Source organism: Arvicanthis niloticus, chromosome 8, assembly GCF_011762505.2.
Source record: "Arvicanthis niloticus isolate mArvNil1 chromosome 8, mArvNil1.pat.X, whole genome shotgun sequence".
Lineage (NCBI taxonomy): Eukaryota > Metazoa > Chordata > Mammalia > Rodentia > Muridae > Arvicanthis > Arvicanthis niloticus.
Genome location: NC_047665.1, coordinates 32,670,804 through 32,697,720, shown reverse-complemented (window position 1 = coordinate 32,697,720; position 26,917 = coordinate 32,670,804). Strand labels below are relative to the sequence as shown.

Here is a 26,917-nt window from a genome sequence, read left to right as displayed (position 1 = left end):
CAGGTAGCACCACAGTCTAGAAGAACTTCAAAGCCACTACATTCTATTAATGCAGGTGTGCATTTATCTCTAAAAGTCTACATAAGCCTTACTACATGCAAAATGCAGTTCATTTTAAACTATATTCATCACTACATTCATGCAAAATAATTAACATGTGATATCATAATCTTTGTCATTCTTACAATAATTAAAGTACTTAATCATATGGTGGAGGGAACATAGAACAATCACTTAGTGAACCTACATTACATGTTCATAACCATTTCTCAAGGTTTGAGTGTTAAAGTGATGACTGTTTCAATGTATGTGGTAAAGAAGTTAGGACTGAAAAAATTCTCCACGGCTAATTCTCAATATCCAAGATGCTCATATGCATATAGTTGAGAGGTATGAACTCTGTAGCAAAATCAAAATAATGGTAAATAATCCCAATAGCTGTAAAGATATTCAACTCCATTTACAGGAGGTGGGGCAGACACAGAGGGAAAGAAAGACAGGGCAGTGAAACAATGAGCTCTCGTTCCAGGACGGTGGAAAGAGCGAAGGATGGGGGGAGGGAATGATGCAGGGAGGGCGCAGTGAGACAGCCAGGGAGAAAGAGCTCTTTCAGTGCTATACAGCATTATTCACTCACCTTTTCTCAAGAATAAAATGGCTACTCTTAGGTGAGTTAATTTCTCTTTTTAACTTTTTATTAATTCTTTGTGACTTTCACTTTCTGTACCCCAATCCCACTCATCCCCCAGTCCCTTTGTATCCACCCTCTGCTCTTGCAACATCCCCCTAAAAAGAAAATAAATAAACATAACATTTAAAAAATATTGTCATGAAAGCTGTAGTATGTCACAGTGTGTCCCACAGTTCCCTTTTGTCCACACATATTTACTTGCAACATTCATTAGTGAGTCACTGATCTAGCTCAAGGCCTCTGACCGGTTACACTATCAATCCTGGATCCTCACCAGGACTCCTCTTGGATATCCTGCTGTTGCCCTGTGTCATGGCAATCCTGAAGCTTTGGATCTGCAGGACTGGCCCTTTTATATGCTACAGCAGTTCACTGATGGAGTAGATATTTGGGTGGAACAAGTCAAAACCCTGGATCTGGGCCTGGATAGTAGCTGAGTTGGTCAGCACGCCAGCTCTCCTGCACCTACACCATGAGGATGAGCTCTCCTGCACTGCCCTGGCCAGCTCACTCAATGTCTCAACAGGCAAAAGGCTAGGCCAGCTCTAGCAGTTTCACACCATTTGAGCCAACTCACCTGCACCTTCCCCATTAGGGCCAGCTCTACTATGCTGCCCAGGGGAGGAGAAAGTCCCACTCATGAGTGAAGGCCAGGGATAGTTCTCCTGCTCTCATTATCTGGGGCTAGCTCTCCCACTCTCATGACCTGGGGCCAGCTCTCCTGTCTACTGAGGTAGAGGGAGGGGGATATCTTTCCCTCACTCAAGCTACCACAGGGCAGATGAGTGGCAAGCCCAGCTCTCCAGTGGGAATGGGGGAGTTAGTTCTTCAAATGGTCCAATTCAATTCAATGTTCACCTTCAAGAATCTATCTACATAAAACAAAACATGGTAGCAATAAACAAAGCCAAAGATGTCTGTCCAAAGATGGTCATTTATTTAACTATTATGTTTGCAGCAGTAAATGAAGAACTGAAAAAAATCTAAACACTCAAAGAAAAAGTTATAACTAAAGGTGTATTCATAAAATTAGATATATAGTCATTTAAATAGACACTTAATATGATTATGTATAAAATTTTTATCTGTATAGAAGAGAAGCCAATATATAAAAGACCAGGTGAGCATTACTAATGTTACCCACAGAAACCAGCACATACAGGTAACTTTTAAATCATATCTTTCAAATATTCTATATTAGAATGGTTTTTGTACTTGGGGAAAAAAGTAGTTTTTAAATTCCATGGATTAGTCACCAGTGTGATTTCTGAAAATTATTTTTGACACAAAAAGCAGCTTCATAAAATAAAAGCTGTGTTCAATAGAGAATTCTTTCTTATAAGATCTTTAATGATTCTGAAATTTTCACTGAAAATCTGTATTAAAACATAAACATTCAGAACCCCCCATCAATGGTAACCTCAGTGCCACTGAACCACACTAGGAATTACACAGTAAACATGAATTAGACCACAGTTTTTCCCCAGCAATCTTGTTACACCTAAAACTACTACAGAAACTTGGCAATCAGAAGCAAGAATTTAAGAAGTTTGTAAACTGGTCTTTCACCCTACTACCAAGTAAAAAATCTAAATAAATGAAATGATCAACAATTCTCAGATACATAAGAGAAGTAAGGCCATGAGATACACTACTACCCTAATATTAGGTAGAAGAGAATTAGAATTTGCCAAAGCAGAAACCACAGAAAGCAGTGCTGCAAAAACCCTAACTGTAACTGATGGCTTTCTGGAGGCACTGTGTGGATAATTTTGAAGTTAAAACTCCATGTCACACAATGACTCTGTCAAGTGTTAGTTTTACTTCCAGTACCTTAATGGCTTTCACAGTGGATACAGAAGCCCCTGGGAAGCTTCTGGCGGGACCAAAGAAAAAGCAGCCACTTATAAACATACCACAGCACTCAGTTCCTCTAGATAAGGAATGTCCCAAAGAGAAAGTAACTAACCACAGCCTAACCTGCTGGGTTTTCACTGGAACCTATCTGATCTAGGATAGGAAATACCCAAGATCAGCCCTCCGCAGCCTTCCAGTTCTACCAGGGAGAGGGGACAAGGAAATCCCTGAGGAGGTCACAGTCCAGAGGCACAAACCACCAAGACACAGAGACCTATTCCCAGAACCAGAGAGCACTCCTAGTGCCCTGCACCTGGCCACTACAGTACGAAAGGCTGATTTACACAGCGGTTCCTTTATTCAAGTAGACTATGCTTGTATATCAAGAAAACATCACAAAGTATGATTAAAAGCAAAAGGAACAATCTGAAAAGAAGCAAACATTAAAAACAGAGCCAGATATGGAAGGCATTTTAGGCTAATCAACCTGGAATATAAAACAACAATGATTAATATGCTAATGCAGTGAATGGATAAAACAGACTACATGGGAGAACAAAAGGAACTACTACACAGGAAGCCGCGGTGGCAGGCAAGGTATGCTTGTCCTGGGCTCAGCAGCAGATGGGACAGAGCTGCTTAAACACATTCTGGCCTTGAGGTTATCTCCACAGAAAACACAAAATTAACGGAAATAAAAAACTAGATAATACAATTGTTAGAACATGAGAAGTTATAAAATAAAAAAATACTGTGTACCATCCATGTAATGAGAAAACTAGAGGCAATATGGAAGATGAAAACTCAGAAGAAACAAACAAAAGACTGGCCACTGAGAAAATCCTTGACATTGTCAGGCACCAACCAACTATAAGGCGCTCAACTAACACTGAGCAGCACAACTCCAAAGGAGCTGTTCAAACTACAGGAACGTGCAGCAAAGGCTGTCACAGAGAGAGAGAGCCCTGACCAGGGGAGGACGCCTACCAGGGAACAAAGACACGAATCACAGCTGATTTCCCTACAAAGGCCATAGAAGCAAGAGAAACCCTTAGTGAAGTGTTTCACTGGAGCATAAAGCTCTGAACTCACAGAAATGCAAGATTATTCTCCAGGAAAAACTGAGGATTGCACTGACATTAGAACACCTTTCGGAGAAATGTGAGAGGTTCTCCACAGAGAAGAAAACAATAGAGGCCAGAGATACAGACCTGCATGAAAAAGAAGGACATTAACAAAGGAACTGAGAAATTAAAATAGAAAGTTGTCATTTTCTTCTACTTGACTGAGCAAAGAGGCAAGTTTAAAGTTATATTTTTTAAAAAGAAAAGAAAACAGCAATAAAACAAGTAAACAAAAGCTGCAATCCACCCATTTGTTCATGGGTACATGTGCTCATTAATTTGGACGCACACATACAAGACACAAAAGTGAGGGAATGAAAAAGATATTCAAGTACACAATAATGCCAGTTATGCCACAAGCAATAAGACAGATGTAGATAATACCTTATGGTACACTGCCAAGAAATATATGCAACATTTTTTTTTAATTTTTATTATGTATAGGGACAGTGCCTGCAGAGGCCAGAAGAAGATATCAGATCCCTTAGAGTTAGAGCTTCAGAGCATTCTGAGCCACTACATGGGATCCTGGAAACTGAACTCAGGTCCACTTCAGGAGTAGCAAGTGCTACTGTAGCTCCAGATCTACAGAGTTACTATAAAGGGTTACAATATAGCAAGTGTTGTTCACAGAAACACACAGACCGTGTGCCACACCATTTGTAACTGATAAGAAAGCACAGCTAAGATGGGGTTACATCTCACCAACACTTGAGACACTGAAACATGAGTCCTCTCCATACGAGTAGCACTGCTCTCCAGTGAACTGTGTACTTTATGGAATTGTGCAGTCTCTGATGATTTTGTATGTTTTACACACACACACACACACACATATTCATTCATACTCAGTATGTATTAACAAACAGTAAAACCAGTAAGGCTTCTGGTCAATAACAGACTATTAATAGTTGAGTTCTGGACCAGTCAAAGTTGCATGTGAAAAAAAAAATGATTTTAAGGAAGCCCTGTCAGGCCTCAAACTTCCTATGTATACAGAGACGACCTTCAGAACTTCTGATCCTCCTGCCTCCAACTCTCTAGTGTTGAAACTACAGGTGTAAACCACCACTTCCATTGTTTTATGTAGTGCTAGAGCTCAAACCTAGGACTTTATACATGTTTGACAGGTGCTGTAACACATATGCAACTATCCCCAGCCCCACAAAGCCGCTGGTGGGCACACCTCTCCATTTTACAAGGTCCAGATAATCTTAGGTACAGATATAACAAAATTTGTATAAAAATCTATGAAAGACGAATTCAAAGGTAATGAATGAAATCAAAAAAGAACTTAACAAATACAGGGAACTATTAATACTGTCAAATGTCACTTCTTCCCAAGTGACCAGTGTAGTTAACACAACTCTGCTCAAAAGCCCAGAATGTTGTTTTGTGGATATCAGCTAAGGGATTCTAAATAAGGGAGAGTTAAAATACCTAGTTGGCAAGATATAAAAGCACTTGCCACATACCCTTAGTGACCTGAATTACATCCCTAGAATCCAAAGTGAAGGACAGACCCAACTTCCAGAAAGTGTCATCTGACATCCATAAGAAGTCTATGACATAGTGGCATGAGCATGTGCACACATGCAAAAACATACACACACATACACTAGTTAAGAAGAAGAAATTTAAAAGAAAAAAAAATGATTTAAAGAGTCCCAAAGGTCTAATAGAGTGTGTGCTATTTGCAAAATAAAGGGCACATAAGTCAGTGAGCAAAACAAAGAGGCAGGAAAATTCATTGCAATCAATTAATACTTGGCAAAGACAAAAAACAACAACGAACCCAGTAGCTAGCTGGAGAGAGCTCAATAGTTAACAGTACTTACTGTCCTGCTCTTTCAGAGAACCTAAATTCAATCCCAAAAATCTGCACCAGGTGTCTCATAACCACTTGTAACGCTAGTTCAAAGAGGATTTGATGTCCCTGGCCTCTATAGGTGCCTGCTTTCACACGCATATACCCACACAGAAACACATACATGCATAGAACTTAAAAGAACTTTCTAAAAGCACCATCCCACAAAGCCAGACTGTAATCTGGTGCAGTTCTGTAATCACAGCTACCAGGGAAATAGATGCAGGAAGACAATGAGTTTATAGCCAACCTGGGCCACAAAGTAACTTCCAAGCCTGTTTGGGTCATGCCCTGTCTAGAGGGAGATGGGGAGGGAAGTACGAACACAAAAAGACTTTCCTTACCATGTGCTACTAGAAAAAAAAAAAAAAATACAGAAGAACAGTGCTGCTTCTTGCATACATGCCTCTTGCAATGGACAAAACCTAGAAAATCCAATGCTGCCTATGCACCATTCATTGCTGCAGTCATTTGGGGCATCTTGGCTGGGAAACTAGACTTTCTTTTTTGCAATCAGCCCCCTCGGTATCTTCTCTAGAGGTAAAAATGTCTATTTCTTAGGAACCTTTGCATATGAGCTTCAGTCCATTTACTCACAATGGCTAAGCCTTGCAATCAAGATGCCCAGCAGTAGGCGAATGGACAAACGGTACCAGCAGATGGCTTTGCTGGGGCTATGAGTGCACTGTCCCCGTCACACCCCCAGAACAAAGCTACCATGCCACCTGCTAACAGAAGACAACTGTTCCAGAGCCTAGGTCTAGTAGCAAAGAAAACAAGGCACAGAAGGCCGAGTTGGCACACTGTCTTTCCTCCCAAACACTAGGCAGGAATCTGCCTTACTCTCATGTTTGTCCTGGGCTTCCATCACAATGTCTGGCATAAAACAGCAAAACTATTCATTGGCAAAGCACAGTGAGAGAGAGAGAGAGAGAGAGAGAGAGAGAGAGAGAGAGAGAGACAGAGACAGAGACAGAGACAGAGACAGAGACAGAGACAGAGACAGAGACAGAGACAGAGACAGACAGCGCCTCATCTGAGCTGGCCTAGAAACAAGGCAGACAGGAGGGTCCAACTAAGGAATACCCAACCAGAAGTGAGTAGTTCCAAGGCTGGAGCACGGTTAGGACTAGTGCTACCCAGAAACTCTTGAGGAGTTCTTGCAGCAAGTTAGCATAGCATGCTCTGTGGGGCTCCATCCTCATGGACCTTCTTGTAAAGGGACTGCAAATACTTTCAAACCCTAGGAAACAACAAAGGCAAAAGCCAACCGAGAGGGAGGAGGCTTAGCTACATGTCTCTAACTAACATGTTGAAACAAATCAAAACCCTGCGCCCTTCAGAACCTACTTTTGACTGTTAACAAAGTACCAATTGTTCACTTAAGGCCTTCCATGGTTTGGTATGTTTAGTGTCAGAATTGTTATTTTGTCTTCTTAAAATTACATCCTGATGTCAGGAAACTTTGATGGATCAAACAAGATGCATCTCTGCAGCTAGCAAACAAGAAACACAGGTTTAAATTTTGCCCAGTTACAAACAGCCTCGCCTTGCTGAACAGAACAAGCATTGTTAGCTGTATTTTTTTCATGTTTTTAAAGCTCCAAGATTTGATCCAAAAGTGCCCTGTCGGTGCCAGCTGTGCATATAAAGCTGTGCTCAGAAAGCAAAGATTTCCTTTTAACCAGAACAAAGTACTTTCAAAAGAAAGAGAGAGGGAGACAACATGCCCCTATTAATAAGACCTTGCTTATAGAAAGAACAGTTCCAGACAAGTGATGGCCCATCCTAGTTTTAGCCAGCCTTAGAAAGAACCAGTACTGAAATACTCATGGTTTGAGCAAGTGAACATGAGAAATCAAGCAGTTTCTTGACAAAGTGTGTTCTTAGTAAGAAATTCTTCCTTAGTTTTCCTTCATTTGGTGCACACTCATGAGGAAAACTCATCTCAAATGTATTGCCACACATTCAAAGCACTTGGGGTCTAACAGCACTTGGGGTCAACTAAGAGAACTGAAAGCTTTTAAGACTCAACACTGTTGATAATGTCATGGTAATCTTAAGTGTATTTTATCAATACAGTTCAAAAGTAGATTTCTTCAGCTTGCAAGGCATTACACAATGTTTTATACAAGAATCTTTCTCTAAAACCACTGAACCTTAAAAGAGTTCATTCACAGCTGAAGCATGGACCATGTGTGTCTCCAGCCATAACGACTATCCAACACTGAGATGACTGATGCCTGATGAAGGAACAAACAAAAGGATTTCCCCTTGAGTCACTGGGAAGCACAGGGCACCTCTAGCCATGGGGAATAGTGCTGCTCGTACCCACAAAGTCAAATTACTAACAGAAAAACGATCTGTTTAATGTATTCTGTCCACTGACGCTAATTATAAGGACTCCTTTGTTAGCCAGTTCCAAAGAAAACAAACTCCCAGAAGTGATCTAGGTCTCACCTGAAGAGGGCAGGGACCAGAATGGTAGCACTAGGGAGGGCAGTGAACAGTGAACACAGATTGTGTTTAACAGCTTTCCTACTAAGACTGTGATGTTTTTCTTTCACTGACTATTAATTAATTTCTGAGAATTTGTTTATGCTCTAGCTTTGGACACATGCCTCCTAAAAGTCCTCCTAAGTAGACCCATCCAAAAATAACCCCATTTGTCACAAAGACCATTACAAACTACCAATAAACATTTAATAGTGGGTGTTCAACAAAGGCAGGAAGATACACTCATAATATGTCAATAATAAGTCAATGGAAGAAGCAACAGGCAAAGACAAATACGACAGGAAGGCAGGAAAACAGTCTTAAAATTAGAATCCTAGCAGAAAAGTTTTTTAAAAAAGCAAAAAGAAAGAAAACCTGTCAAAAAACTATATAATCAATATAACTGCATCACAGAAATTTTTCTTTCTTTTGACAAAGTCTGCAGGCTGAAAGAATGAGCAAATTTAACTGGGACAATCGATTCCAAGACACACCCCTACTAAAAGGTTTCAAAAATAAAAAATGTTCAGACTCTCTATGAAGAAAAAATAAAGTAATGAACAAAGGCATATTTAACTGGCATCATAGTTGCCTAAAACAAAGCCAAGTATAGTATAAACCAGCCCTGGAGAAACATCTCCAGGTGTGTGGCGAAAGGGAGAGTAAAAATGAACAATGAAGCTAAGGAGATGCCCTTCTAGCATCTAGACCATACAAAGACTGGTCTTAAAAACAAGAATACAAGATCCTTCCTTGAGAAATCTACTGTAGGATAAACTTCATGAAACCAACAGAAGCCAGAAAACTTTCTAATCAACAGTATCCTGACAGGTTTGTTCACACACAAAACTGTATAGCAAAGACTTAAATAGAAGTGGTGACAGTATATCATAAAATAAAGTCCCATCAAAATGTGGTAGTTAATAGTATTATAGTAGGCAATTATTAGGACACAAATGTGTGTGACTTGAATGTTAAATATACGTCATTAATAAGCCCATGTGTTAGCATGACCCCATGGCTGGCACTATTTGATAGGCTTTAGGAACTTCAGGAGGTGATAACATAGATGGAAGAAGCAGGTCTCTAGGGCTCATCCTTTAGGGTTTCTTGTCCTTGGTCTCTTCTGATCTCTGTCTCTGCTTTCTCTCCACAGTGAGGTGGAAACAGTCTCCACCAAGGCTCCCAAGTCTATAATGTCCACAACTCTAAACAGCCATTTGAGGCCAAGCAACCATGCCTGGAATATAATTTTCTACATTAAATTGTGTCTACCTCATAACTTGTCAAGCAATGAAAAAAACCATATGCACAGTGACTTTACAAGGAAGATAAATGCTGTAACTAACACTGGCCTTAAGCCTTTGGAATTGTGAGAATTGGGGAAAGTTTGGAGAAGACAGATAGAGAACAAGAATGGTATGAGTGGAGATCAGAGCCAGTGCTCTCGAGCACTCAGAAGACCCAAGTGCTGGCAAAGAGGTGAACAGCAAGAGCTGTGCATGCATGAGGCTTCACATAAAGGCTCACAAAAGAAACTAGAGGCCAGCATGTTGTGCCATAATAAAAAAAAAAAAAATGTGTATTCTCTGTTGGGCACTGACACTCTGTGGGAAACGGGCAGGCTTTAAGGTGATGGACTCGCTCGCATCAGCGGAAACTGTTATGGCAGCAGAGCATTTGGACAGCAGCATGGGGGGGCGGGGGTGCTTCTGAGCTGAGGAAAACATAAGTATTTATTTACAGCTTTTGGGGGAGGAAATGATGTTTAAAGTTATGACCAAGGAGGGTACAGAGATGAATACCATTTAAAAAGCCACACCCTTTTCAGCAGGACAATAAGAAAAATGCTTTGAATGTACCTAGGCAATCAGGAGGACCAACCTCAGGACTGAAGACAAAATGTGTAAACAACTATAAAGGCATGCATTTGAGAAAGAAGACCCCTAGTATTACCCTATGCATGCAGAGTTGCCTAGAGATTTGCTCCCTAGTATTTGTCCTGTATGTTCAACCAGAAAGACATGCAGATATCACTGCAGCCATGGTCCAAGTAGACTTTCGTAGACTGCAGATAGAGTATATTAACATTGACCCTGCTGGCGCTAATGTTGTGTAAATACAGAATAAATACAAGAGTGGTTGAGCCATAGAGGCTTCCAATGATACTTAATAAAAATATTAAATCTGTCCACCTTCCGTAAGGTTATTCAACACAGTGATAAGATGAAAATAAGGGAGGACAGAGGAAAGGACAGAAGCAGCATGCTTGCCCAGACTGTAGTGAGGGCAGAGGAGGGTTAGTGTCAGACTATAAAAGAGTAAACCTTTATTTTAAGCTATAAAACTATATTAGTCATAACCAAAATGAAAAAATAAATGTCACAATTTTAGCTCTAGGGGGACCTGGTTTATACACAAATTCAGTATGTTACCCTTTTAACATTTCACTTCATCTGAAATTATGTCAAAATTAAAATTTAACAAAGAAGAGGACACAGAAAAGAAACATTCTCTGTCTTCATGCTATCCAAAACTGACACAGCCACTATACAAAGCGAGGCAAACTGAGTAAAGACCAAGCTGGTACACAGAACATGGCATGACAGAGAAATAGAGGTAGAAAGGTTAGATGGTACCAGTACCCAGGATGCCTGACAACATCTTTGAACCACTAAATTAATCAAAGGTGGAACTACCCATCCTTGAAGCCATTTGTGTCTTGAGATAATAGATTTTCCTTACTGCTGGCAGAGACAACAATAAACTAAAATATGTAGAACCAATGTGAGTTGAGACTTGAAAAGGGCCTAAGAGTTTAAAGAAATAATACCCAACCGCAGGCAGCTATCTATATGATGGGATTACTAAGCCTGCCTAACTGTATTAGAATTATCGAGTTGTATCTGTATTCTTTTACAATACATTTAATATGTATAGGTATTTTCTCTGTATGTGTGTCTATATACTACCTGCATGTCCAATGTCTGCAGAAGCCCAAAAAGGGCACTGGATCCCCTGCTGAAGTTACAAATGATTGTGAGCCACCAAGTTGGGTGCTGTGAATTGTGGTACTCTAGAAGAGCAGCCAGTGCTCTTGACTACTGCTGAGTCATCTGTCTAGCTGCACATATGTTTATTATCAGACCACCTTCCAAGAACTTAGTAGTGTGCCTTATTAGTGTTTGAGCTGACAGAGCTTTCAACACATAAATATCCAATCTTTCATGAAGTTAATATCAACTTTTTCTAGCATGTAGCAAAAATTAGCTGGCTAGGTACGATGCAAAGATCATTTAATTTGAAAAATCAGGAAGAATGCGATTAGAAACTCTTAGATTTGTTAGCAGAAACAGGGAAAATTGAAGTCAAATGAATGTGATATTCACTGTCAAATGTGGGAGACATTCCGTACATATTTAACATGGAGACCAGGGAACATAAACATTTATTTCAGATGAAAACTCCAGACCTGCTATCTTAAGGTTAGTATCTGGAATGTGTCTCTTTTGGCTGGACCAAAAATAGAAAGATAAGCCAAATGATATTTTATAGGAGTGATAAGAAAAGGCTAGAAGATTCTATCTTAATTGACAGAGAGAGCTAGTTAAATCTTTAAACAGCAGCATGTAGACTCCAGATACATCGAAAACATCATCTGGGCATATTCCTGTCATTTGAAAGAGTTCAAGAAAGGGTAATGTCAACACAGTCACTAGTAAGTGAGCAAGAAGGTACTTGGAAGTACAGTGGTGGCTCGGGCCTCTGGGTTCTTCTCAGCTGTACAACTTGCCGTTAGCAGACTCAGATCAGCTGCTGCGAACTGTAATAGGCTGTGGCCTGAGATGTAAGCACCAAAAACACTCCCCAGGAAGGTGTGTTACAACACACTTCATGTTATACACAATAATGCAACAAACAACACTGTGTTCCAATCCTTGCAGGCAGCTGCTTCTAGTATGTGTAGGAAAGGTCAGAAAGCACAGGATGGTGAGATGAAGGAGCACATGTGGTTTGGATAGTATACTACTTATCAATAAGTCACTTTCCAAGAAAATGATCGCAGTTCAAACTTCCACCAGCAATGAGTCACCACTAACACTTCGTTACATTCAAGAAGCCTGGACCTTAAATTCTGGAGAAGTTAAAAGTCAGAATTTCATTTAAAAGGTGCCTTATTTTAATCCAAGTGGTGGTAAATTTTTTTTTTTAAGTTTCTTATTTATTTGCCACTAGCACTGCCTCTTCCAAAAACTGCATGTTCATATCATTTGGATTTCTTTTTAATAAGATGTTGAATTTAAGCAGCTCTTCAACATCATTTTTCAACATCATTTATCTTTTCTTAGAAACATATATGTCATTAATATGTGAAAAAATAAAAGAATATATAACTAACATATAACTCAAGGTAAGAATGTTCACACATAAATGAAATGCTGTGTACAGAGCTACAGTGAATGTCATATATATATATATATGCATATATGCACACAAATCATGTGTATGAGTGTGTGTGTGTACATGTGTGAGTGTACCTGTGTGCATGTACTGATTTTTTTTCATATTTGCTTTAATCATATATGAGCTTTTGCAAGCCATATAGAAATTTCAATCACCAAGTAGAAAAATCCCTTTGCTCTCTTAGCTGTGATACTGATTGCCTGACGTACATGCCATTTTGTTTAGGAGCTGCAAGGACTCACTGTTCCATAGCACAGGCCTCTCTACACAAAGGATCTCAAGTGTTCTGTGTACATTGTATGTCTCACTCACATGACTACAATCTCCCATTAGAATCAGTTTAATTTTTACATACAATGTGTTTCTCATTCAGCTTCTGGTTACTCGGCTTATTAAGAAGTGTCATGCATTTGGAAAAGCATGAGGAGCCTTGGAGCGCTGCTGTTCTTGCTGTGTGAGCTGTTATACACATGTCTCGGTCTGTACTCATTACTCCAGCACTCACTGTAACTCTGTACACAGGCCCTTTCATTAAGTCTGCCTGAGCACTTTCTATCTCCAAAGACATGACTCATTATCAAGTCTTACTTCTGTTCCCTTGTTCTACATTAGAGGATGTACTAACTGATGCAGGATCGTGTGTGGCAGTAATCACAGGGGTCATGGGCTTCTCTTAAAGGTATACTTCAAAACAAAGAATGTATAAAATGTTGAATGTCTGATGAAGTTCAGAAGCACTCCCCAAGCCTATAGGACAGATAACAAAGAAGCCCACCCCACGACCATCCACATGGTCGTGGATTTTACCCTCTCCTCTATCATTCTGAGGACCAGGATGGGGCCTCTGCCAACTCAACCAACACAGGGCACTCTCTTCACAGGACTCAAAGTCTGTTCTGACACCTGGCCTCCTTTAGTCACATAAACAGTGGGATAATGAAGGGAACCCAAACATCTCACTGCCCTTAATCAGCCTGGATTCTAAAAGTCCTGATTAGAATCTACAACCTTCAAATTACCCACTGCTGGTTACCACGGTGGCATATTTCAAAGTCTCCTTATTTAATGCTGAAATGATGACACAAATGTTAGCAGCCCAGAAAAAAAAAAAAAGAGAAAATTTTAAAGTTTCTAAGAATTTGTTCAATGCAATATCCACCAGCTTTACTCTTATGATTTGCTAACTAGGGTTTTTAAATTTTACTTTGATGATCCTATGTTATTAAAGGGGCATAAATGAATATTATAAGAGTAGCTTAGTTTCAACTATGAATCACTAAAATACTATAAATACACTGACACAAATTATATTTTTATTTAAAGAAAAACAGGTCTTTGTCTTGACTATTATAAAATATTGACAGGCCCTTTAAGAAAGCACCAAATTAAACTTTCCAGTTTTACTATAATCCCTCTTCAACTGACCCCTCTTACAGAAAAAAAATTATAAGCCTAAACACACAGTGGCTGGTTGTCACAAAGGATGCACTGTTGTCTTCTAAAACATACAGTTAAAGAGGTCCTTGTCATCACTTTCATTTGTGATTTTTACCAAAACAATTTCTATGTGATTCTATCAGTATTTTTCTTAATGTGGTAGCACTGAAAAAAGCAGCCTAGAATAAGAAAACCTCAAGCCATCCCAACATGAATACACCCAGTAGCTCACCACCATGGACAAGAAGGCTAACTGTGAAGGTGACAGTAAAACCAGAATTTATATACTTAACTTCCCTCTGACACAATCCAAGGGCAGCAGAAGGCAGTGAGCCTTCTCCCTGAAGAAGATCTCCAATGCTTTTACCTAACTCTCCATGCGTAAGTCAAACCTAAACTCTTACGTTTCATCTTAAGAACAGAAGAAGCATTGTTCTCAGCTGTGACTTATTTTTACAATTATACAAGATACTGTTTTCTAACATTTAATTTAAAATGAATTTAACTCTCACATAACCTGTTCTCCCTATAGGATAAACTCTATTCTTGCCATCTAAATTCTTTTCAAATTTCTAGATTCTAAGCCATGGCTATGATGCTTGTATGAGAGAGTGTGATCTCAGGGGTTACATACACTCTCCTTACAGAATCCTTTTCAGACATGGCCACCGTAGGTGTTAAGAGTACAAAATATGTACAAGTCCCAGTTTTCTTTCAATGAATTATACAAAACCAGAGCCATGAACTTCTTCTGTGCATTTTGTTATTAATTCATCAGAGACCACAAAAGATAAACAGAATGAGGGAACGTTCTTAAATGCCAATCAACTATGTTATTTCTTAAATAGTCTGAATATAGGTAAGGGCAAAGAGGTCTGCTTGCAAATACTTTAAAAAACAACTCTAACATTCTGGTCCTGGTAAATGATAGAGAGATAAATAAAATGTGCATCTTACTGCAGTATTTACACCTTGTAGTGGAAATATCAGGTCAGCCCCCAATAAACAGTCTCTCTTTTCTTGCAGAGTTATAAATCTGTTGAGAGCAACAATGAACTGCATCCAAAAGGAAAAAAAAAAAAAAAAAAAAAGTGCTGTGTTTCCTGGCCTCTTTCTCATGCAGGTGGTTCTCTCATTAAGGGTCCAGACAAGAGAGACAAACACTGGTTTTGAGTAGAACTTTCTAGAAAGCACCTTTGAAAAAGAGGCAGTATCATCTGGCATACGCTCTTTTACTTCCTACTTTTTGGGAAACACGTGTAGTAGCTGGGGAGTTACAACTGTTTGACACCATAAGGAAAGGGCCACTGGTAATACAAACACCTCAGTCCCTCAGATCCCACAATTGGTAAACCAAACTAACAACTTGGTAACTGTGGAATTGGCAATATATCAGAAAAATAAATCCCCCTACCTTATTTAAGCCTCTATTTATTAGGTTTTATATGACATTGTCTGACGTTAAGAGCAAAGTAATACAATCTAATAAGAAAGAGCTCCAGGAAAGGGTCTTAGGAATCCACAGAGGAAGACATCTGTATGACGGAGGCGGGTAGAGGGGATCAGGACGGTCACTGTCCAGAGCAGCAAATATACAAGTCAGTCCATTCATCTGTTCAAGGATCACCATCCTCCACTGTATGAGCCACTGACACAGTGGCTGTCCCTGAGGGCTGAAAGGACACAGGCAAGAAGAATCTTATAACAGAGTTCCGATAAGGGGAAGACACCCAACTTGTGCTGGACAGTGCCTACCACTTCTTTCTAATATTCATCAAACTTCTGTCTTGTCTCCAAATCTGCAGCAGGGCCTCAGCATGATGTGACAAAGGGACATGAACTTTGGGGAGAATTCATATCATGGCTATTCTCTCAAAGTCCTAGAGTGTTCACTAGCCCAGCTGGGCTGCATAGTGCCTGAAGATTGTATTTTGCCTCTAGTGCCAGCCTAGCCAATTTTCTCAAATCACAGAAATGCATACCTCAGTGTACTATCTAGGCAACTTCATTAGTGTGCCCCCAAAGAACACCCAAAACTATACATATTCCATATTTAGATAGCATGTGCTAAGGGGAAATGTGGAGTTTTTTGTCTATTATCAACAACTCTATGGAAAAATTAAGAAATATCACATTTGTCATACTTGCAGAATACAATAGAGAGAAAGTCTTTTCTGGGCTGTTTATAAACACACAAGATTTAGGAGAATGTCATTCAAACCAAAACAACAGGAAATCACTCTCACTCAACGAACAGGCTTAGATCATGGTGAGTTCCTCTCCAATCCTGCTAAAGCAAGTTTCTGCATGCCTTCTGGCGCCTCCACCTACAGCGCTGTTAGGCCAGCGGCCAACACATATATTTAATTATGTAAGTATTCGGTGCTATCAGCCAGCTGCTGCAGCTCGTGATACACTGACCTCTTTCACTCCTTCTCTTGCAGAAAATGGCAAAAACAAAGCAACTGTTGATGCAACAGTAATCATGAAATATGCAAAATACTATCCTCAAAAAAGGCTTCAGATAACTACACAATTCAGTTTTGCATTTTAAAGTGATTTGCTCCCTCTCAAGTGCTTTTCTGTTCCTTATTTGCAAATTTAATGACTGATCTAACTGTAAGTTCCTTTTTGTTTCTATACCTTTAAAAAGTCAACCATGAATTCAAGTACATTTTCTACTTTCTCTTCATCAAATTTCTCACTGGAATACACACAAGATAATTGTCTTACACCCTTTCCTCCATCTCTATTCTGTGCTTACAGGACAAGCAATGTAACACATGGCCTACATGCCCCTCACTCTCAGCCCTCATTTTCAAAAGAAAAATTTAAAAAGTAAGTTTCATTTGATGTGCTTAGAAAGTTCACTCCACCAGTAGTACCCTCCATTCCAAATCAGCTCCAGGGCTTGAGCAGGTAACAAAGTCCCAAAAACAACAAAGAAAAGACAAAACAGAACTGAAACACATAAATAAATGCAAACAAAACCATACACAGGGGATGATAACCAGAGCTAATCATGAACAACTCAAAGAACAGAGAAACTGGACTTCATCAGTTCAGGTTAGCAGCACATGTGCTAAAGATAAAGCGCTAAGACACCTCGCACTGATAGTTTCTCTTTCCTTACAGCCTGTGTCATCTCTCACTCTAGCCCCTGATATACCAGGTTAACTTTCCCAAATAACTCCTTCCTCACTAGTCTTCTGTCTTCTGTTTGCAGACATCTGGTGGCTTTTTCTCACTCACAGAAACTATAAATGAGTTGGATGTTCGAATGAAAGGCAATGCTGTGGTGTTAACAGCAAAAACACAGAAGTGACAATAGCCTGTCTAAGACACTAAGTGAGCTGTGGGGACAGTGTCAGCAAGAGTGACTTTGCTCCTTCCCAGAAATAAAAACTGAATTGAGACAAATTAAACAAACATATATGAAGTGAGAAATAATCATGCTGTCTCAAGCTCAAGTAATAATAAATAAATAAGAAGAAATAATCATGATGTCTCAAGTTCCTTCCCTGTGACTCAAAATGACCCAGAAGTACAATCCAGAAGGTGCCCTGGCTGATTTAGTTTGGTACAGAAAAAGGTCCTGACATTCATAACCCAGAGCTACCAGCATGGCCAGGTGACTCCCAGGCACAGGTACTCTTAATGGTCATAACATTCCTCAGGAAAGAAACTAGAGACCAACTGTGACGACCCCTGCCCCAATTAGCAGGCTTTCACCTCTTCAGGCCAAGAGATGCAGGTTACTTCCTAGCCTCTAAGTAACCTATACTTCTTAAAAGAGATACCTCAACACTGTACTTGAAAATTATTATGTTCTCTCATCTTTATAAAAACACATCCTGTCTTTGACAAGGACTCACAGCAACCTGTGAATGTGGAAGCATGCTCAAAGAACCTGTAAATACCTTACTCTAGAAATGGAAAAAAGAGAATCACGTGCTACAGTCTTAGAGTCAGAGTCCACACAGAAGACCTTCTTAGGCTGAAGCAATGGTTGAGAACCTGAATTCAATCCTTAGAATTGCTGTTTAAAAACTGTACATGCCTGTAATCCAACACTGGGAAGAGAGACAGAAGGATACCTAGGATCTTACAGCCACCCATTCTAGCCAAATCAGTAAACTATAGGTTCCATTACATACTCTGCCTCAAAACGCAAGATGGAGAGCAACTGTGTGAAATACCTAAGGTTAACCTCAGACATATAGGCATGTACAAACACACACATACATACATACATACATACATACATACATACACACACACATGACACAGAGAATATGAATTTACCTCAAGTTAATCATTAACCTCCAAACTCATAATCTACTAAAGACCTAAATATGTAAATAAGTAATAAAAGAAATGGGATGTGCACCAATAGATGTTTGTTTGGAGTCAAAAAATAGTTACCTGTGAAAAACCTGGGCTAGAAGGAAAATGATCTCACAGGCTGTATTACTTTTGACATGCACTACAAAGATAAACAATTTGCCAAGCACAATTAGCATATGGGTTGGAGGTGGGAGGACACACAGCATGTCTTTGGATCTGAAGGAAAAGTTGAGGCTTTGGAATGGTGGTGAGGGCCGCAGGTAGGGGAGTATGTGCAGACATCTTGTGTGCTTGCAAAATTTTACAGTCTAAAGGAAAGAGAGAATGACAGAAGGGAAATAGGAAAGGTAGGCAAAAAACAAAAGTATTTCCTGTTGAGAAATTATGTCTTCTATCATGTAGCTGCAGGGTGAGAGACATGAAAGGAATTTTAAGGAGGCCAAATGATGAAGAAGACAGCCAGCTCTGTTAACAGTGTCAAAGGTCACTATTATACTAAAGCAGAAGACGCTCAGGATCGAACAGATAAATCCAAATGGCTAACAACTGGCTCGGATAATTGGGTAGAGCAAAGGAGCATGCTGTTTTGATGCTGTTTCAAAAAGATCACCAGAGCAGGTAAATGCCAAGAGGCCTGGGTTGGATAAAAAAGAAATGGGCTGAAGGGCAGGCAGGCAGGCAGGCAGGCAGGCAGGAAGGAAGGAAGGAAAGAGGAACCAAAAAAATTTCCAAATGATGCCACCAGACAATACCAGTAAATAGTGATGGCAAGGGTAGCATAGAGAAAGAGTCCCCAGAGTCCCCAGCATTCCAGGAAGCCAAGGCAGAAGGATTAAAGGCTTATAAGGTCAACAGGGTGTAGACAACAATACACACACAAGCTACACAGGTCAATACTCCAACTAAGTTCCAAAGACTGGTGTGTATCAACGGCTGAAGCAACAGGACTACAGTGTAAGAGAGCCAAGGATTCACTATATCTGCATCTTATACTGGATACAACATAAAACTGAGACTCAAGCCAGGCACACAACTAGGTGAGGTAAAACATCTATGTTCAAGAAAACACAAAGCTAAAATCCTTAAACGTGGGCTTGGGAGAAGGTTCAGTTAGCAAAATGCTTACTGCTCAGGCCTAACCACCTAGGTGTGGATTCCTAGAAGCCATGCAAAAGCCAAGCAAGTGCAGAAGTGCAGGCATCTGTAGTCCTACTGAGACATAGGAAACAGGCTCAAGGCAGGCACATCTCAGAGGCCAACCTAACTTAGGCAAGGGTAAGGACACCCTGTCTCCAACAATGTAGAAAGACAAGGACAGACAACTGAAGGCTGTCCTCTGACCTCCACAAGCACGCTGTGGCCTGTGGCCTGTGGCCTGTGGCCTGTGCATGCCCACACTTCATACAACACTATCTGCTTTCCTTCCTGCTTGTGTGTGTGTGTGTGTGTGTGTGTGTGTGTGTGTGTGTGTGTAAACAAGTTTCATTAGCTAACCTTTTTTCTTACAAAAAGTCAAATGAGGCCCAGTGTGGTTTTATTTTCTAATGCAAATTTTTTCATTTAAACTAAATGAAAATTAAAATTAACCATAGCAATTACATTTTTTAAAAAACCTAATAACTATTAGTGAATCTAGTTAACAATATAATCAGTTAGTTTTTCACTTTCTTTTAAACAGGGTGATTAATTACTAACTGAGAGAACAAGCTCTTGTCTGTTCTTAACGGCTCAGCTTATTTTGTAAAGCAATTTACTTCATGTGTTCTGCTTGAAATAGTACTCTTGTACCTCTGACAATTTATGAAGAACTCAAAGACAAATCCACATAAAACAAACTATTTCCACTGTAGGATGGAGAGTAAAACCATTTTTTTCTCTCTGCTAAAAAGAGCATTGTATTAGGGACTCCCTGTAAAGAAAAGACAACACACCAAGCAGGTAGCCTTCACATCAGGCCCACCTATCCCTGCTGTGGCCAGCTCCCAATTTTCAACTATTCTCACAAATCATTTTCCTTGGCTATCTAACCAGTCCTGTCAGCATTAGCATACATTTCTATGGGCAAGGCCTGTTCAAAACTGAAATGATTCTTTTCTGTCTGCTACTGGTGTGGCCATTTGGGTAATAATGTACAAGGTCAAACAGAGGTCATCAGTCCATGATCAAAGCATGCTGGCTGCTCTTCCTGTCTTTACATGGAACACACAAGATGTGTTTATTTTTATCAGCCCCTGCCTGACCTCCTTAGGTGGCTTGAGAAAGACCCCACACTTCTGTAAAGCACAAGTCAAAGGTTTGTCTGACTTGGTGCGCTCATTAAGAGCAATTTTTTTCAAACTTTTGATCTTTTTCATTTACTCAAGTCTCTCAAGTTAAAGCCCATATTGTTTAAACCACGCTGGAATAATGGATCAAACAGGAACCCGGTACTGACAAAGGAGGAAACAGAGTGATCTGGCAGGCAGCATCATGAAACACAGGTCCCTTAGCAGTTTTTATGTAAACTACTTCAGCCAATAACAAGAGTTCAAAGTTCAAGGCCAGCCCAGAAAGTCAGCTTCACTTCTACTTTTGTTACTTAAAACTTCTATGATTTCTTCAATCTGATCAATAATCTACCATTAAAACCTCAGGAACACTTACACACACACAAAAAAAAAAAAAAAAAAACCCACAGCTGTCTTGTCACATAAACACACATAAACACACACACACACACACACACAAACCCTCTGCTGGATCTTAAAGGAGACTTGTATGAATCACATGATAAACAACCCCCTGTCACTTATCTATGTCCCTGCTATCCTGTTTCAGTGAGGCGGATCTAACTCATGGTGCAAGAAACAAATGACGTGATTGACAATGGGTAATGAAGAGCAAGCAGAGGCTAAAGACCAAGAATATTCTGGAAAGGAACAAAGCAGAAGTTGACAGGGCAGGGCATAATGTGTGCGCAGCATGCCCCAGGCCCTGAGGGGAAACTCCAGGGTAGAGAGTACTATCCCCAACTAGAGGGGACTTATTTTTTGCAAAGCAATTTTTATGGATAAGGAATCCAGGGGAGAAAAGGGGACTGTAATCTTCTAATAGAAAGGATTGGCCACCATAAAATAAACAAGTAGCATAGTATCATATTCTCCGTGAATTTAAATGCTACATCATCCTATAGAAAAGCATAAAGCAACACAAAACACATACAAGAATGAAAGCTGAAGGACTGGACCCACAGAATGACAACTGATGAATGTGTAGCTTAGTAATTATATACTGTTGCATATATGTAATAATATATTAAGTACATTATTAATTAATGTATTAATTATTAATACATAAAGATCACAATATAGTCATCTTTACCTTTTCCTGTTAGGAGATGGCAAGAAGTGGGATACTGAAAGGCAGCCTGAGTCCTGGCTGAGCTAAGGTTGGAAACCCAGGTGACCCTGAGGAACATCAGGTGTTTGCCTGGACACTAGGCTCCTTACAGGAGGCCGCAGCCCTCTATAGATTTGTGGCCATCAGTCATGTAAGGTCAATGCCCCAAACCCCTCCACAGGTAGAGGACATGACCTGTGGTCACTAGCCTCAAGATAGATCTCCATCTTAATGAGGTACGTAAAGGCCTGAAGGGCTTAGCCAATTAAGCTTTCCTTCCCAGACACTCCTCCCTCCCTACAAAAGGTATTTAACTTCAGGCCCAGCCTGAGAAACTGGGGTACAGTTTTACTCATCCACTTTCTACCATGACAATAAATGCCTTAAAACCACAGACTGCCTCTTTTTACCAGGATCTGCCATGGGGAGCAGTGGAGCAGGCCTTTGCCTAAAGAGCTGTCAGCCTAATCTCCCACAGAAGACCTCTCAGCACTTCCAGCCAGGGCTTCCACCAAGCCAAGCCAGCTGCCCGCTGACCAAGCCAAGTACTCATCCCCACAGGACCCAGCCGGGGCTCTCCCCTCTTTATTCCCCTTGGCCCTGGGTCAGATCCAGCCTGCAGGGCCCCACTCCATTCTCAGCTCTTCCGGGGCTCCCAGCGGCACCTGGATGCCCAAGACCCTGAGAACCAGATGGCCCCTGGCCTCCGTACAGGCTCAGGGACCCCTGAGCCAGCTCTGGCTGTCCCCAGGACCTCAGACTGTGCTTCCCTACCCCCAGAGTGGTATTCCGTGGCTACACCCACCAGTGCCAGCATGGGATAAGCGCAGTCAAAACTTCCTGAGTCCCAACTCCCCAAGTGGCCGGAGCCCTGTGGTGGAGCAGACCTAGGACCCCACTTAACCCTACAGGATGACACGTATGTAAAGTCTTCACATATATAAAAGTCACTTGTACCTGACATGGTCTCAGTGTAAATTGTTTTTAGATGTTACATGATTAGTTGAAGAGTTATTTTAGTAACCACTGGCTATAAAGACCAAAAGCCTTTAGAGCCATTAAAAATATTTAATCATATATAATACTCATTTTCATTTGCCCTTCAATGAAGCAGAGAGTACATTAAAGAAACCCTCGCTTATAACTCCTAGCATCGTTGTACTATAAGAAGCAACTTTTCTTCTGTGGTTAGTGGTGCTGCATCGTGGCCCTCACTGACACTGAGGCTCACTCACCAAGGAGCAGCACTGCTTACATACTCAGTGACAAAGCCACAGAAAGAAAAGGGACAGGCGGTTCTTTCCTTTTTCCCTTCCATTCTTTTTTCGTTTGGGTCCAGGCTGTTTGTTGTTTTGGTGATGCTGTGAGCTGAACTCAGGACTCCAGATACACAGGCCTGACCATTGAGTGATATCTGAAGTGCACCTACCAGGTAGATTAATCTGTAATCACAGGACCACAGTCTATAGGCAGTAAGGTGGAGTAGCAACAGTACTAAAGTGTCTTTGTATAATTTTTAACTGTCTTATAGACAATGTGATAAATATGGCAGATTTCTCATTCTGAAAGAAAAGAAATAATTTTCTGAACATGAACAGTACCATCCCCTGCTGTGGCTTAGGACCGTTCTTCTGGAGCTCACCTTCCATCCCCACTCCAGCCAGCCAGCCTCCCTACCTCCTGCTGTGACTCAAATTTTTTCTGTTCCTGCTCAGTTAAAGAAACTGCCACCCTCAACCCTTGTTTGCACATATATCACACACACACACACAGAGGCACACACATGCATACATATAAATTGAAAATAAATACTTAATAAATAAATAATAGAAGTAATGCTATGAAAAGGTCTGGCTGGGAAAGCAAGGGAAAATAGGTAACAGGGACATCTGGGACTGATCAGACCTGAATGTGTTGAATGACAATGGAAAGGAGCCAGTGGACTTGGAGAGGCTGGAAGCCTAGGAGGAAATAATTTATAGAATGAGGTTTCTGAGGAAGCGGGTAGAGTAAGATTCAAAGCATATGTGCAGAAAGCATCTTCCACACTGAGGGAACAACCCAAGCAAGGATTCACGCATCAGTTACCTACTGGAGTTCCCTGGCTCACACTGCACCACCTAGAAAAGGGCTAACAGGAGGGAAAGAGAGCTCTGTCCAGCAAGCAACTTTACCAGGCATGCCTGCTTCCTCTGAGAAGAACACGTAGCTCCAGCCAGACAAATCACTTCACAAATGGTCAAATCGCATTATGAAACTCCACAGTACAATACTGTTCATCAGATAAATCCACATCAACATCATCTTTGAATGATGCTAAGATAATTCTTAGGTCTTAGAAGCCCAACTGGGCAGTACTTCAGTGGCTTCCTTGACCCAGTTGTGATGCTATTATTTGAGTTAATAGAATAGAGTATTTTTATTTTAAAAACTACTTAAAGTCTAATTTATGCTTTTTGATACATACTAAATAATTAATAATATTAGGAGTCCTGTAGTAAAAGGAAAAAGATTTATGTGAGCTGAAGAGAAATCAGAGTTTTATGAGCAATCTTTTAAAGGCTTATTTGGAGACACAGAAGAGGGATCAGTGGATAGAGGTAATTGCCACCAAGGCTGACAACCTGAATTCAATCCTTAGGACCCTCATAACAAAAGGACAGAACTGACTCCAGCACTTAACCTCTGACCTCCATGTGCACACTATGGCACATACACACAAATAAATACATGGATTTTTGTTTTTTGTTTTTTGTTTCTGTTTTAAGTAAAGGCTTCACAGCAAATATTGGCTGATACTAGTTCTTCCCTTAATTATCTAAAAGAGAAAGAATGGGAACCCTTACTTACTTGATTGAGTTTCTAAAGTGGTCCTCGGCTGGATTTTTCACAGTACAACTGTTCAGGAGCCACAGATCTGCATCTGATGCATTTTCTAGTAAAGGAAAGAATGCACACAAAAAAGCAATGATAAATATCACATCCAATGACATCAAAACCATGCACATGCCCCAGGCAGCATGGGGATGCTGGGGACAGGGTAAGCAGGAATGTCAGCGTGGGCACAGTTGCAGCACTGCCAACCAGGGCTCTGGTCAGATAGGGTTTGGAAACCTGCAAATGTCATGAGAGCCAGAGAAGCCTCTGCCTTAACTTTTACTTTAAAACCCACAATATTTAAAAGTGTTCACTATTTCAGCAGCACTTCAATGAATATGTGTGTGTATACGTGTGTGTACATGTGTGTGTGTGTGTGTGTGTGTGTGTGTGTGTGTGTGACTGTATGTAACTCTTTGTGACTTTGACTGTTTCCCCAGGTTTCCTCTAGCAACAACATAAACAGTGGGACTGTTGAGTCAAAGACTAAATCTTGCAGTGTCCTTGCAGACTGTTAATCGCCCTGGACGGGTGTATCATTATACACCCCATGCACAGGACCTGTGAGTGCTGTCCTAACCTTGCCCACTAGATGGGTTGTCACCCCTTTGAACTCTTGACAATCTGGTGGAAAAGAGGGTACCAGTGATGGGTTCAATTAAATTCCTCTTAGCATGACTTAAAAGGCTTTCTGGGCTTAGTTTTGGAGTTCTGCTATTTGTTCTGCCTTTCATTTGTTCTACTGGACTACCTAATACTTTCAAACACATTAATGAAACATGTAGAACAGGCGTCACAATATTTTTCTCAGTTCACTTGTGTGTGAGTGTGTGTGTATGAGTGTGTGTGTGTATGTGTGTGTGTGTGTGTCAATTTTCATGACATTTTTCTATTTCTGAGGCATCAAGTTGATTAAATTTTTCTCCTTTTGTTCTCCCCCAATTTGGCCTTAGAACTAAGAGTCAGAACTTAGAACTATGTGGCCACTTTCCTCATTCATGCCTGTTCCTACCAATGGGCACATGAATTTGCACTTTGATTTCTGATGTTAGGCATTTACACTTATACACATGAATTATTGAATTTGTAAAGTTAAATAAGTGTTTACACTTTCCTATCAAGTTGGGAAACAATTTTAAATGTGATGCCATTTAACATAAGCAAAGCAATAAGGAAATCTTGCTCCCTCACTATCATCCACACCGAGGAAGCTACCAGAAAGGCAAAGTAGGACCAGCAAGCAAACATTTAAATGTTCGTTGGGACACTTGGATCACATTTAAAATATAACATATATAAATTCAAGCATACACACACACATATAATTTCCATTGATGATTAACAAGGTAAGAAGAACTAGAAAGCTTGTAAATCTGTTATAGAAAGATGGCTTAAATAAATATATGACTAGTGGTTTAGATCTTCAGTATTCCCCCAGAGGACCATGTGCTACAGCTTGGACACTGTTACTCAGCACTATCAGTGACAGCAGAATAATTAAGAGGAAATAAAATACAGGGCGTTATGATTTGGGTGTGAAGCCTGTAGATGGTTGAACACTTGGTCCACACCAACTGGCACTATTTGGAAAGGTAATGCAACCTTAGGGACATGGGTCATAGATGAAAAAATAGACCACCAAGGGTCCAGACATGAGAGCTAGAACTGCTCCCTGCCTTCAGACACAGCCTCTCTGTCTCTGTCTCTCTCTCTCTCTCTCTCTCTCTCTCTCTGTGTGTCTCTCTCTGTCTCTCTCTCTCTGTCTCTCTCTCTCTGTCTCTCTCTCTGTCTCTGTCTCTCTCTGTCTCTCTGTCTCTGTCTCTCTCTCTCTCTCTCTCTCTCTCTCTCTCTCTCTCTCTCTCTCCTGCTAGCTGGTCATCCATGGAGTCACCATGCCTTTCCCCAGTGATGGACTGTACTCTCAGATTCATTCGTGAAAATAAATCCTTTCTCTCTGAACGTGTTTCATAACAGGTATTTGATCACACTTGAGGAAGTTACTAAGTCACATAGCCCCCGCCCCCATCTTTACTAACTTGCAATCATGAACTGAGTAGGTCCCTCTACTCAGCACAGGCACCAAATGCAATAAAGAAAAGCAACCATGACCTGGAACCCAAAGTCAAAATAAACCTTTCCTCCTTGAAGTTGATTTTCTCCAGTATGTCATAACAGTGATAAGAAGCTGACTGACCACAGACTGTAGCTAAAACACCATGTTTAAAAAGCAAGATAAATCCCCAGGGGATAACTTGTATTGATCTGGTATATAAAGTGAGACAGAGCAAGGTGTCGAAGAGTAAATCCAAATCCAATTTGTGTTTTAATGCCAAAGAAGAAAAAGGAGGAGAAGCTAAAGGCAAAAGAAAATTTCTAGAC

General features: G+C 40.5%; 1 protein-coding gene across 3 annotated transcripts in view; it reads right to left on the bottom strand.

Annotated features, from left to right (window-relative positions):
• The window catches only part of Cdkal1 (CDKAL1 threonylcarbamoyladenosine tRNA methylthiotransferase), a 521,362-nt gene that overhangs the window by 419,193 nt on the left and 75,252 nt on the right, over positions 1–26,917 (bottom strand). For all 3 annotated transcript variants that reach the window (XR_013112201.1, XM_034511047.2, XM_076939217.1), the window contains exon 5: positions 24,512–24,596. Coding sequence is in view for 2 of the 3 variants with exons in the window: in XM_034511047.2 (XP_034366938.1) it covers positions 24,512–24,596 (85 nt within the window). In the remaining variant the exon portion in view is untranslated. The remainder of the gene's footprint in view (positions 1–24,511; positions 24,597–26,917) is intronic.